This window comes from Bos mutus, chromosome 3 (assembly GCF_027580195.1).
Source record: "Bos mutus isolate GX-2022 chromosome 3, NWIPB_WYAK_1.1, whole genome shotgun sequence".
Lineage (NCBI taxonomy): Eukaryota > Metazoa > Chordata > Mammalia > Artiodactyla > Bovidae > Bos > Bos mutus.
Genome location: NC_091619.1, coordinates 2,021,255 through 2,035,173, shown reverse-complemented (window position 1 = coordinate 2,035,173; position 13,919 = coordinate 2,021,255). Strand labels below are relative to the sequence as shown.

The window sequence follows — 13,919 nt, the reverse complement described above, 5'->3', positions numbered from 1 at the left end:
CCAAAAATAAAGTCAGCCACTGTTTCCACTGTTTCCCCATATGTTTGCCATGTGATGGGACCGGATGCCATGATCTTCGTTTTCTGAATGTTGAACTTTAAAGCCAACTTCCTCACTGTCCTCTTTCACTTTCATCAAGAGGCTTTTTAGTTCCTCTTCACTTTCTGCCATAAGGGTGGTGTCATCTGCATATCTGAGGTTATTGATATTTCTCCCAGCAATCTTGATTCCAGCTTGTGCTTCCTTCAGCCCAGCGTTTCTCATGATGTACTCTGCATGTAACTTCAAATCTACCTTTTATAGGTAGTCCTGGCTACTACAGCAAATAAGCAGAAAGAATAAGAAATTAAAAGTATAAGCACTGGATAAAACTTGAATTATTTTTAGATGATATTTACACTGAAGCATAGATAACCATGGGCTTCCCTGGTAGCTCAGCTAGTAAAGAATCCTCCTGCAATGTGGGCAACCTGGGTTTGATCCCTGGCTTGGGAAGATCCCCTGGAGGAGGGCATGGCAACCCACTCCAGTATTCTTGCCTGGAGAATCCCCATGGACAGAGGAGTCTGGCTGGCTACAGTCCATGGGATCACAAAGAGTAGGACACAATTGAGCACTTACACATTTATAGATATAGGTACCATCTAAGCACATAGTTAACCATCAGGCTTCCCTGGTGGTACTAGTGGTAAAGAAGTGCGTCAGCTGTGACGGACTGAGCAGAAGCATGGTGGAGAGGAGCTACCCCTCACCCAAGGTCAGGGGCAGCAGCCAAGAGTAGCTACCCGACGTCCAAGGTCAGGGGTGGCAGCAAAGAGGAGCTACCCCACGCTCGAGGCCAGGGGCAACAGCCGGTAGGAGCTACCCTCCATCCGAGATCAGGGGCTGCGCCGAGAGGAGCAACCCCACGTCCAAGGAGTGGTGGCTGCGTGGGCACAGGAGGGCCCGAGAGGAGCTACTCCACGTTCAAGGTCAGGAGGGGCGGTGGTTAGGAGATACCCCTCATTCAAGGTAAGGAGCAGCAGCTGCGCTTTGCTGGAGCAGCCCTGAAGAGATACCCCACGTCCAAGGTAAGAGAAACCCAAGTAAGATGGTAGGTGTTGCGAGAGGGCATCAGAGGGCAGACACACTGAAACCATAAGCACAGAAAACTAGTCAATCTAATCACACAGACCACAGCCTTGTCTAACTCAATGAAACTAAGCCATGCCATGTGGGGCCACCCAAGACAGGTGGTTCATGGTGGAGAGGTCTGACAGAATGTGGTCCACTGGAGAAGGGAATGGCAAATCACTTCTGTATTCTTGCCTTGAGAACCCCATGAACAGTATGAAGAAGCATTTATAGATAACCATGGATAAATTGTCAGCATTAATACAGTTGGCGAGCTTGCTAGATACCTCTCAATGAAAAAAAGCAACATTGTATTATTGTATAACATCAACAATCATAAATGTAATTAAAGATATAATTTGTAATAAAAATAAAATACATAAAAATACTTAAGAGATATTCTTTGAAAATCCCTATAAACTTACATCTATACTTATATAGAATTTTTATATAAATGATGATATAGAACACATTCATGGATGGGACATCAATATTAGAAAAATATTTCTTGCTCTGAATTGACTTATTAATAAAACAAAGTCTCAAACAAAATTCCAAAAGTGGTGTCCATGGAATTTGATAATCTTTCCCAAGGACAGCATGATCATGCCATTCAATAAGAATTAAATAGAAGAAGTGGCATATCAGTGTGATCGGGATTTCCACCAGGTATCCAGGGAGTCAGATTTACAAGATAATTTAGTTATACTCAGAGGCCTATGAAGGTGATGATATTAGAAAAAATTATAATTTAAGTTTTGATTTATATTAAAGAATTCTTTTGAACCTGATGCTTTTTTCTAATGGCCTTTTAGAAGCAGAACTATAAAGGGCCATGTGGGAATGTATTATCCATATGAGAAGGTGAAAAATATTCAGAGATTGAAACCCTGAACAGGAGGTTATAAGGATGCCTGTCACAGTTTATAAAATGTTCCACATAATGCTCAGCTTAAAAGTTGCCAAAAGAATTAAATGTTTTAGATTCCTACAAGCTGAAACAGAAGGGAGAAAATTAATGTGATTATTGCTTTAGAAATTGAAAGCTGTTCTGAATTTTTATAATGGTTCCTTTTGAAGAAACAAAAGTTGGACTCATTTTGTGTTGGGGGAAATCAGATATATCTGAAATGACTAACTACAAAAACAAATTATGACCACTCTTAATCTTTCATACTGGACAAGTTTATGACATCCTAAAATCTGCCAAATAATATTTTATGAAGTGAAAGGCACTCAGTTGTGTCTGACTCTTTGCAATCCCATGGACTACAGTCCATTGAATTCTCTAGGCCAGAATACTGGAGTGGGTAACCTTTTCCTTCTCCAGGGGATCTTCCCAACTCAGGGATCAAACTCAGATCTCCCACATTGCAGGCAGATTCTTTACTAACTGAGCCAGCATGACAAAAAATGAAAGTTTATGTTTTATGCTCATAATGGAAATTAACAGCAATATAGTCCAATTTCTTTCCCTAAATTCATAAAATCAAAACAGATGTGGTCTCTGCCAAGCAGAGTAAACTCCCATGCAGAGTCAACATCAATCATATTGAGCAACTTTGCCTCATTTTGATTAATATGCACAATTGTCTAGTTTCTGGGGGAATTATATAATCATATTCCTATGCTTCTCCTATTAACAATAATCAAGATATTTAGAAAAGAGTTTCTGAACAAACATTGAAGTCCAAGTGATGATTTTGTAGATTCCTTTCAATTATAGCTTATTACCTTCCTTTCCTCCTAATGGTTTATTTCCTTTTGACTCACTCGATGCCTGGTGGAAACCCTCATCACCTTAACATGCCAGTTTTTTCTTCCTCAGAGGGACTTAAATGACATTCCACTGTGATCACTGCTCTGACCAGGGTTTGCTGGTGTTATCTCTGCCATCAATAAGTTGTATAAAGGGCACTGCCTTCCAGTTCTGAGGTGCAAGGTATGGCTCTCTAAAATTCTGCATTTGTCAGTTTCATCTAAGTCTAAGTAACAAAAAACTTGTGGAAGAATGTCTATTGGCTCTATATTCACTTGAGACAGTTTTGCTGAGTCAATACTTTCTGGGTAGGGAAAGTTTTTTAGGCATAATGACAGATGAAAATAGTCTCGAAACACTAAAGTCAGAGAAAAGTCACTTCAAAATAGTGCATATTGTGTGTGTGTGTGTGTGTGTGTGTTTAAAAAGATTCCTAAGTAATAGCCTTGGATACAATGATGGTCCATGGACCAAATCGGGTACATAGACTGTTTTTGAAAACAAACTTTGTGGAACACAGCCACATCCATTAATTTATATATTGTCAATGGCTACTTTTGTGCTGCAGCCACAGGGCTGAAGGGTTGTGACAGAGACATAGGATTTGAAAAGCATAAAATATTTCCTCTCTGGTTCTAATAAAAAGTTCGCCCATCCATGCCAACAGTCACAAAGAGTCAGACACGACTCTTGTCCAACTTGTGTGTGGCTCTTTGTGACCCCATGAACTGTAGTCTGCCATGTTCCTCTGTCCATGGGATTCTCCTGGCAAGAGTACTGGAGTGGATTGCCATTTCCTCCTCCAAGATATCTTCCTGATCCATGTCTCTTGCATTTCCTGCATTGGCAGGTATATTCTTTACCACTAGTACTACCTGGGAAGCTCCAGTATTTATATATTATCTAATAATGTATAGACTGGTAAACATAGAGTTGAGTAAATTATAATCTTAGGGCAAATTGTATTCTCAAGACAAACTAATAAGTGGTCATTTACCATTTTCTAGTTGGTTTTTAATTAGACATCTCCTCACTGCTGATTCAGATCCTGTGATACCATTTTTTGATGTTTTACACAAAACATTCTTTTGGTGCTACTCAGTTATTACCTGGGCTTCTTATCTTCTATTTCTCCCTGCCTGCATGATTCCAGTTATATGAATATGCCCTGGATATACCTGGGGAGAAAAGGAAAAATGTGCATTGGATGAGAGTATTGTTAGGACAGCTTATAGCTAGAAAAATAACTTTTCTTTGTCATTGCTGTTGTTCAGTCACTGACTCTTTGTTACCCCGTGAGCTGCATCACACCAGGCTTCCCTGTCATTCACCATCTCCTGGAGCTTGCTCAAACTCACGTCCATTGAGTCGGTGATGCCATTCAGCCATCTCATCTGTCAGGAAGCATTTAACAGGAGGCTTCCTGTGTGCTGTTTTGGATCTGTCATGAATCCTCTGTCCCTTATTCCTGAATATTCAGGAATTAAGTGGAGCAGCAAGCTACTCCTGGGGAGGGGGCGGGGGGCGGGCACTGAAGTATACATGCATTTCCATACAATGATAAGCAACTATTTATGACCCTCTTCCTTTTTATGAACCATATGGTAAAGGTGATTATTTATAACCTTCTCTTTTTCATATGAATGACCTCATGTTTCCTTGATAACTTGTAAGTTTTGATTTTATCTCTGCTGAAAATAGCTGCCTTGTAAGACAGTATAAATACACAATGTTGAATAAAACACCTCTGCTCCATTATAGCTTTGGTCCCCATGTCTTGCTCTCTTTGTCTCTCTCTCTCTCTCTTTTTCAGGCTGATCCCCTGGAGCGCAGAGGCCCTGTGGGTTCATTTTCCTGCCCGGGCTTATAAGACCCTCTCGAGAAGGTGCTCTGCACCTTCACCCCCTTGAGAGGGCACCTGAGGCCTTCGTGAACAGAGCCAGCTTTATTGGCTTTCTGTGTAAACCAAGGAATATCAGCCTTTTTCTCTCTCCTTTACTTTCTTATCGGTCGACTCCGGACCACCAGGTTCCAGTCCATTAAAGGACCTCAACACTCATCCTCTGTCGTCCCCTTTTCCCCCTGCCTTCAATCTTTCCCAGCATCAGGGTCTTTTCCAGTGAGTCAGTTCTCATCAGATGGCCAAAGTATTGGAGCTTCAGATTCAGTATCAGCCCTTCCAATGAATATTCAGGGCTGATTTCCTTTAGGGTTGACTGGTTTGATCTCCTTGCAGTCCAAGGGACTCTCAAGAGTCTTCTCCAATACGACAGTTCAAAAGCATTAATTTTTTGGTGCTCAACCTTCTTTATGGTCCAGCTCTCACATCCATACATGACTATTGGAAAAATCATAGCTTTGACTAGATGGACCTTTGTTGGCAAAGTAATGTCTCTGCTTTTGAATATGCTATCTAGATTGGTCATAACTTTCCTTCCAAGGAGCAAGTGTCTTTTAATTTCATGGCTACAGTCACCATCTGCAGTGATTTTGGAGCACAAGAAAATAAAGTCTGTCACTGTTTAAATTGTTTCCCCATCTATTTGCCATAAAGTGATGGGACTGGATGCCATGATTTTAGTTTTTTGAATCCTGAGTTTCAAGCCAGGTTTTCACTCTTCTCTCTTTCTTCTTTTCCTAAGAAAAGTTTATTTCAAAATGACTTTCATAAAAAGGATCTGGGGTCTGTCACAGCAGTTTTTATTCAATCAGCAGTGGCACTCAAAAGTTTCACTAATAACCTGGTGCACTTAATCGCATTTGACTTTCTGATCCCATGGACTATAGCCTGCCAGGCTCTTCTGTCCATGTAATTCTCCAGGCAAGAATACTGGAGTGGGTTTCCATCTCCTTCTCCAGGTGATCTTTCTGACCAAGGGATCGAACCCATGTATCCTGTGTCTCCTGCATTGCAGGTGAATTCTTTACCCACTGAGCTATCAGAGAATCTAAATTATATACTTGTCAGATCTGTGGGTAAAGTTGGGAGGAATACACAAAACTGCAGCTGGCAGAATCAGAAGCTAAAAGTATCTGAAAGCTCTTGGAAAATAGATTGAATCTCATAAGACAAACTTTAGTGTAGTTAAGAAAGGGTCTTGTGCTTGGTTTTCAAAACAAACAAAAAAAGTACCATAACCACAATAAAACTTTCCAAACAAATATTGACAGGAATAAATGTTTATATCCAGTTTTAAAATTATACTAAATGTTTTTTCTAACCCAGAAACTGTATTAGGCAATAAAAAGTATAGCACTGAATGAGAGTTTCCTGGTGACCTAGTGATTAGGATTCCTAGCTTTCACTGCCTGGCCTGCATTCAACCCCTTGTCAGGGAATTGAGATTCCACAAGCTGAATGGCATGGCCTGCCAAAACCCAAAAAATAGCATTGAATGGACAAATACAGAGCAAAACAGAATCTCTACTTTCATGAAGCTTACATTCAGTTTGGAAATAGATAATAAGTTATTAGAAATGGGAGGAATGTAGAAATGCATAGTTCTCTGCAAACATCTAATAGGAGAATCTGGCCTATCTTGGTTATAAATATTGTGTAGGTTTATGTGTGTGATGGAGGGTATCAGAAAAGCCTTTTCTTAATTTATTCATTCAGCATATAGTTCTTGAATATCTACTTTGTGCAAGAAAAAATACTTGGCACTGAATGATGTATTAAGTACAGTTGGACTTTCTCTTCACCAACTTTATCATATATTGATAAATAAATAAACATATGAATAAGTACTTAAAATTTGTTCTGTGAAAGGAATGGCTAGGATGCAATGGACAGAAAAAGCATTGGAAGATCGGGCATATATATTGATAGGGTATTTACATAGTGTGCTCAGATCAGACCTCTTTGAGGAAGAGATGCTACTTTAAGAATGAGGTAGTATTACCTTGGTGAAAGGGGTCAGGGTAGAGGGATACAGTAGCAGAATTATTTTCTAGGACTGTCCCAAGCAGAGGGAAGTGTGATTTGAAAAACAAACAGATTTAAGTGATTTTTATTTTTGTGTGAAATCTTGGTGGCCTTGTTGCTCTTTTCAAGAGGTGAGGCTGTTGTATCACTAGCACCGACTATTGCTTATCAACTACAAGTTTAGTTTACCTTCTAAATAAAATTCATTAAGATACTCAGTTACAGAATTATCTCCAGTAACTGACAGGATCCAATTCAGACCAATTCCTGCTTTTTTGGACCTTCCCCTGAATCACCGAACGTGAAACCATACCCTACAATAAATTCTTTTCTAACAACCCCTTACTGAAATGCTCCACAGTCCATATGATGTGCAATCTCTCTCATTGCAATAAACCAAATTTTGTTAAACTCTAAGGTGTGTTCCTGTCCATTGCATGGAAGGCACTGCTATATTCTCTAATTCTAAAAGCAACCTAAATATACACATTTTAATGGTGAAGAAAATAAGGTTATGAGTGTAATTTAGCTTCACAGAGTTATTTGGAGGAATTTAATGAACAAACATCTACTGTACACCTACTAAATGAAATAAGAATATGTACAGACACATTTTAGAACCAATATAGTTACTTTTCCTATTAATTTTCACATAACCCTCATGAATGTAAACACAGATTTACACATGAGACAATATGGATTCACAGAGATGAATGACTGCTTCAGGGCACATAGATAATGAGTGGTGGCCAGGTGGCTATGTGCCCTTTGTTATTCCATCAGTCACTGAAGGCAGTGAGCTTAGAAATGATAACAGGTTCTGGGGTCAGAATACTTTGCTTCAGAATCCTGAAAAGGATTCATACTAGCTGTGTGATCTTGGATATATTTTTAAACTCTCTGTGCTCTAGAAAGTTTAACATGAGAATAACAGTTGTACCAACCTCATAGCAGAGAAGGCAGTGGCAACCCCACTCCAGTACTCTTGCCTGGAAAATCCCATGGATGGAGGAGCCTGGAAGGCTGCAGTCCATGAGGTCACTAAGAGTCAGACACGACTGAGCGACTTCACTTTCACTTTTCACTTTCATGCATTGGAGAAGGAAATGGCAACCCACTCCAGTGTTCTTGCCTGGAGAATCCCAGGGATGGGAGAGCCTGATGGGGTGCCGTCTATGGGGTCGCACAGAGTCGACACGACTGACGCGACTTAGCAGCAGCAGTGGCAACCTCATAGAGAAATTGCAACTATCATATCAGCTGATACATGCATTCTACTTAGAACAACATTACTTAGCAAAGGATCAGTAAATGGGTATTTTATGAGAGCCAGACTGAAATTTAGGTTTCTGAGGCTCTAAGCCTTTTTTTTTTTTTTTTCAGAACAAGCAACTCCTATCAGAAAGTTTTCTTAAAGAAAGAACAATGTCTGGCTGGATTGGGCAAATAATTAGGAAAAGTCATTATTTCAAAAGATGAGGGGATATACAAAGTCTCTTTGGACTTGTGAGGCAAGACAGGAAATATGAATGTGTGATTATGGGAAAAATTGTAGGGTTGGGGGTCATTTCTGCAGATCCAGAGTCCAAGAGTCTGTTGAGAAGTCACTAGAGATGGGGAGAGGAATAGGGGTTGAAGAACCAGTGAAAAGATGGCAAGCATTTGGGGAAAGGCTTCTTTGAGTCCACCTGGTAAAAGATAGATGTGGCCTCTATCTAAATGCTCTCCCAGGAACCTCACCTAAGCCTGATTTTTATCTGTATCTGAGGCTGAAGGTGTCCCCCTTGCCTGTGTCCCTCATGGCCTGAGACAGTCAAGGTTAGCTCTGGGGACTCTGCCCCATGGGGATGGAATTTCTTAAAGAGGAGAAAAGGCTTCTAGGTACAGTCTCTATCTCCCACATATACCTGAGCAAAGCGAGACAAAGGCAGATACCAAATGATGTTCAGCGGCTGGTAGGTGATCTGAGGATCTGAAAGGGGGAACCTCTAATAAAGAGTTTGAAAACATAGTATTTTGAAGTTAGAGAGTTGGGTTGGCAGAAAGATGACTTAAATGGTGGGGACTTGGGATGTCCAATTCTGAGAATCATAGAGTTTCTAATTTAGAGGAAACTTTACAGGTTACCTTGTCCACTGTCCTGTTTGATACTTAATTTCACTCTACAGCCAAGAGATTGGCTAATGGCTATTTTGAGAGACAAGAAGTTTCCCTGTGCACTGCTGTAGACTGGCTACATTCTGGCAAGGATGGGAGAGAGTAGAGGTTTCTGAGAAAATCATTCATTTTCTGTAACTAAGAAGGTCTAATGAGATATTGTATCATGTCAGGAGCAGCTAGCTGTATTTGAAAAGGTTTCCCGTGGAGAGGGCTGTACACAGCTCTCTCACTGGGGATGTTAAAGACACTTGATGATGAACCAGTGTTAAGATCTAGAGGTCTTCAGAGTGCTACTAAAATTATTCCATGTTTGTAAGAACTTACTCAACCTACACATACAGCTAGCTTTGTTGAAACAAAGCTTATTTGTAGAAAGATAAAATATCATCAATAACCCTCACTCATCAATATCATCAATAACGTACTCACTCAGCCATGTCTGACACTTTGCAACCTGATAGACTGTCTCAGGCCACAAGGGACACAGGCAAGGGGGATACAGCCCCAGATACAGATGAGAATCAGGCTTAGGCTAGGTTCCTTGGAGGGCACTTGGATAGAAACCACGTCTGTCTTATAGCAGGTAGATTAAAACTCAAACTCCCAACCCTCCTACAATTCTTCCCTAGAGAATCCATGGGAGTCTCCAGGTGACTGAACCTATGTTTTTGGATCTTCTGCACTGGCAGGCAGGTTCTTTACCACCTGAGCCACCAGAGAAGCCCCTCAATAATCCTTACCTATACACAAAAAATGATCAAAATATTTCTTGGATTTAATTTTTCTGGGTGGGTCAGAGTAATGACGGTTTTCGACAGAGTTAGGGGAAAGGAGGCAAGACAAAACTTGAGCTGCTAAGTTTAGTAGGGATTTTAAACGTAAGACACCAAAAGAACAAGAAGGATGTGTTCAAATGCAATAGAAGAACAAATTTATCTACAAAAAGTTCAAGTATATTCAAGAAACATCGAGTTTACAACTTCTATCCTCATTGTTCTAGGCACTGGTGGGAGATATACAATAGTTAATAAGGTATCACATTTACTCTCAAAGATCTTACAATTTATGAGGAATACAGATGTTATAAAAGTAATGCAATATGTTAAGTGGACTCTGTCAACATTATGCGGACTTTGAAGAAGGAATAAACATTTTCTGGGGGATTCAGAAAAGGTGTCACTAATGAGTTGACATTTGATCTCATTTTGAAGGATGAGAAGCAAGTTACCAGATGGGAAAAATGGGCTGAGAGGTAAACCAGAAGCAAATGGTGCAGAGGAGCAAAGGTGCCAGGTTGTAATCAAGCAAGGATTTCTGTTTTAGCATGTTTGTCTCTTGCAATTAGAGAGGTTAATATACAATAACCTTTAGAATTAGAATAGATTCAAGAAGAATGTCTTAAACACTAATTACTTTGAGTCAATATAGGATTTACAAATATCAAGCCCGGAATTTGATTTCCTCTGCAGGGTATTTTGGGTTTTGGAACACTGTTTTGATTTAGGTATGAGGTATGAGTTGAAGGGAAACTATTGGGAGGGGAGTCTACTAATTTTTAAATAATTTCCACATTAATTTGTTTGATTAAGCAATTAGCTTTTACTGAATACCTTTAATAAGTTATTAGGACTACAAAAATAGGAAGAGACTGCAGTTTGTCAGTTTGGTGGCTAAAATATGGACTGTTGCTGCTATTGCTAAGTCGCTTCAGTCGTGTCCTATTCTGTGTGACCCCATAGATGGCCTCCTACCAGGCTCCCCCGTCCCTGGGATTCTCCAGGCAAGAACACTGGAGTGGGTTGCCATTTCCTTCTCTAATGCGTGAAAGTGAAGTCGCTCAGTCGTGTCTGACTCTTAGCGACCTCATGGACTGCAGCCTACCAGGCTCCTCCATCCATGGGATTTTCTAGGCAAGAGTACTGGACTGGGGTGCCATTGGACAGCCCTCTGCAAATGTGATGTGACTGACACTGGTTATCATTTTTATGCATTTAAAGTCACATTGCTTGTGGGTTTTTTGTTTGTTTTTAGTTATGATGGTTTCTTTTCTTTTCCCTTCTTTTTCTTTTTGAATCTGTTTCACTTTGGTCTTGAGAATAAGAATGTCTGATATTTGTTCCTATGTAAGCCAGCTATATATTTCTCACCTATTTCTGTTTTTCTGAAAATGTAGGATTCATACTAACTGCCACTTTATCATGTTTATTTTTTAGCCTTCATTCTCTCACCAGATGTGTTAACACTCCACTCATCTTTCCGTCAGTGATACCCACAGGCAAATTCACACCTTTATCTCTGAGCTTGGTTAAAGTAGTTAAATATCAGTGACGTTTTCAAAATCTTCATATGATCATGTCATTTACTGACCTAATATTCTTCAATGGCTCCCCCCACCTTTTGGAGTAAGATCCTAAATCATTGGGTGAGCTTTCCCAGTTGCCTTATCACACAGGCAAGCATGTATTTCCCTAAATCAGGCTGCTTCCAGTTCACCATCTGCATGTGTGCTTTTTGTCTGAAATGTTTTTTTTCCTCTTCCAGGTAACTCCTACTCTTCCTGGAAAATTCTATTCAAAGGCTTTCTCCTCTGAGAAGCCTTTCTCAGTCTTCCTGGTCTGAGAAATGGGCCCTTGCCTTAGCACTCTGTAGTGTTCTGTACTTCACAGGCTGTATCAAGATGACTGCTTTGTCTGCTTCCCCAGGAGGATGCAAGCTTTCTGGACACAGGGATTATAGCTTGTTTCGTTCTGTATTCCTTATGCCGGATACCTCTGTATCCAATAAAGTTTTAGAGAGGTGAGCTGAACAATTAGAAAAGGCTTGTCACTGCATTACTCTCATGGACAAAATTCACCCTGATCTCCAGTGGCCTCGGCCTGCAACAGCTTGAAGCAGGGCTTAGGTTCCTGGCCAGAGGTTGAGCCTGGGTCATGGCAGTGAAAACACCAAATCCTAGCCATTAGACCAGTGATCAGTGACAAAGGCCCTTCAGCTCTGCAGAAAAGAATTCCCACAAAGATGGAAAGTAGTGAAACACGTAAAGTATTTACTAGGAAGAAAAGAGTACAATATGTGTCGATAGACACAAGGGCAGACTCAGAGAGTCCCTGAGTCACACTCTCGTGGCAGTTTGAGTTAGTTTTATGGGACATTTTTTCCAACCATTTTGATTTTCCTGGTTCACTGTTCGTATTTGGTGTATTTCAGGATTGTCCCATGTGTGCACACACATCTCTTAGCCAAGGTGGATTTCATGAGCGGTTCGGGAGGTCTCCTGACTTTGAGAATGAGAAATATGTGGTCTGGGCAGGGGCCAGCCTCCTCTCTTAATTGTTCTGCTAGTCTCATCTTGGAGTCTCAGTCCACAGGGAATGAATCTCTAGTTACTTTACCCTGCGGAGGGTAGGGGAGGGGAGAGTGCATCTACCTCCTGTCTCAAAACTTTGGAGACCTGACTGAAGGAAAAACTGTGAACTGGGTTAGGGGAATAGAATGCTTGGGGAAGGTCACATAGCATAGAGGTAAATAGCATGGAATTAGCATGCACAAGGTGAAATTTTGTTTCTGTACCATGATATCTATGCTGCTGCTGCTAAGTCACTTCAGTCGTGTCCGACTCTGTGCGACCCCATAGACGGCAGCCCACCAGGCTCCCCCGTCCCTGGTATTTATATGAAATAGAAATTCTTCATAATCTCACTATTTTCTCTTCTTAAATTTTACCATTGGTAAAACATGTATAGCAATGGTACTTATCTGATTGGATGTGTGAAAATTAAGTAAAATATTGAACGCAAAGCACTTGTAAGATGCTCAGTGCACAGTGAGTGCTAATGAGAGTTAGCTATTATTATTTTTAGGGTGGTATAAATAGCAATAGCAGTGGTAGTGATGAAAGTTCTGCCTTTAAATTAAAAAAAAAAGACTAAACAGTAAAGAGAAACTTTTGAGTTGAATTTTGCAATCACTTCAGTCAGTTTCTTCTTTCCTTCCTCACCTCAGCCTCTCATGGAGCCACACAACCATTCAAGCCCGGCTGAATTTGTGCTCCTTGGTTTCCCCAGGGTGGGACGTATCAGGGGCTGGCTTTTTGTCCTGCTGCTGTTGGCATACCTGTTCACTATCTGTGGCAACATGCTCATCTTCCTAGTCATACGACTGGATGCGGCCCTACACACACCCATGTACCACTTTGTCAGTATTCTTTCCTTCTTGGAGCTGTGGTATACAGCCACCACCATCCCCAAGATGCTAGCTAATCTTCTCAGTGATAAGAAGACCATTTCTTTTTCAGGATGCCTCCTTCAGACCTACTTCTTCCACTCCCTAGGGGCCTCTGAATGCTACCTTCTTACAGCAATGGCCTATGACCGATACCTGGCCATTTGCCGGCCCCTCCACTATCCTGCAGTTATGACCCCCATGCTCTGTGCCAAGATGGCTGCTGGTTGTTGGACCTGTGGCTTTCTATGTCCCATATCTGAAGTCATCCTGGTCGCCCAGCTCCCTTTTTGCAGCTACAATGAAATTCAACACATCTTCTGTGACTTTCCACCTCTTCTGAGCCTGGCCTGCAAGGACACATCCACTAATGTCCTGGTGGACTTTGCCATTAATGCCTTCATCATCCTTATCACCTTCCTCTTTATTATGGTGTCTTATGGAAGAATCATGGGGACTATACTGCAGATAAAAACAATCGCAGGAAGAAAGAAGGCCTTCTCTACATGTGCTTCCCATCTTATTGTGGTCCTCATCTTCTTTGGGAGCATCATCTTCATGTATGTGCGGCTAAAGGAGAGCTATTCATTGACCCTTGATCGGACGCTTGCTGTAGTCTACTCTGTACTAACACCACTAGTCAACCCAATTATCTACAGTCTTCGTAACAAGGAGCTCATTAAGGCCATTAAGAGAACCATCTTCCAGAAGGGAGAGAGAGCTAGTCCCACCCAACACTGA

The 13,919-nt window shown here is 41.0% G+C and overlaps 1 protein-coding gene across 1 annotated transcript; it reads left to right on the top strand.

Annotated features, from left to right (window-relative positions):
• Window positions 1-12,965: 12,965 nt before the first annotated feature.
• On the top strand, window positions 12,966-13,919 carry LOC102278332 (olfactory receptor 6N2). Its single transcript, XM_005896947.2, has one exon. The coding sequence runs from the start codon at window positions 12,966-12,968 to the stop codon at window positions 13,917-13,919; it is 954 nt and encodes a 317-aa protein (XP_005897009.1).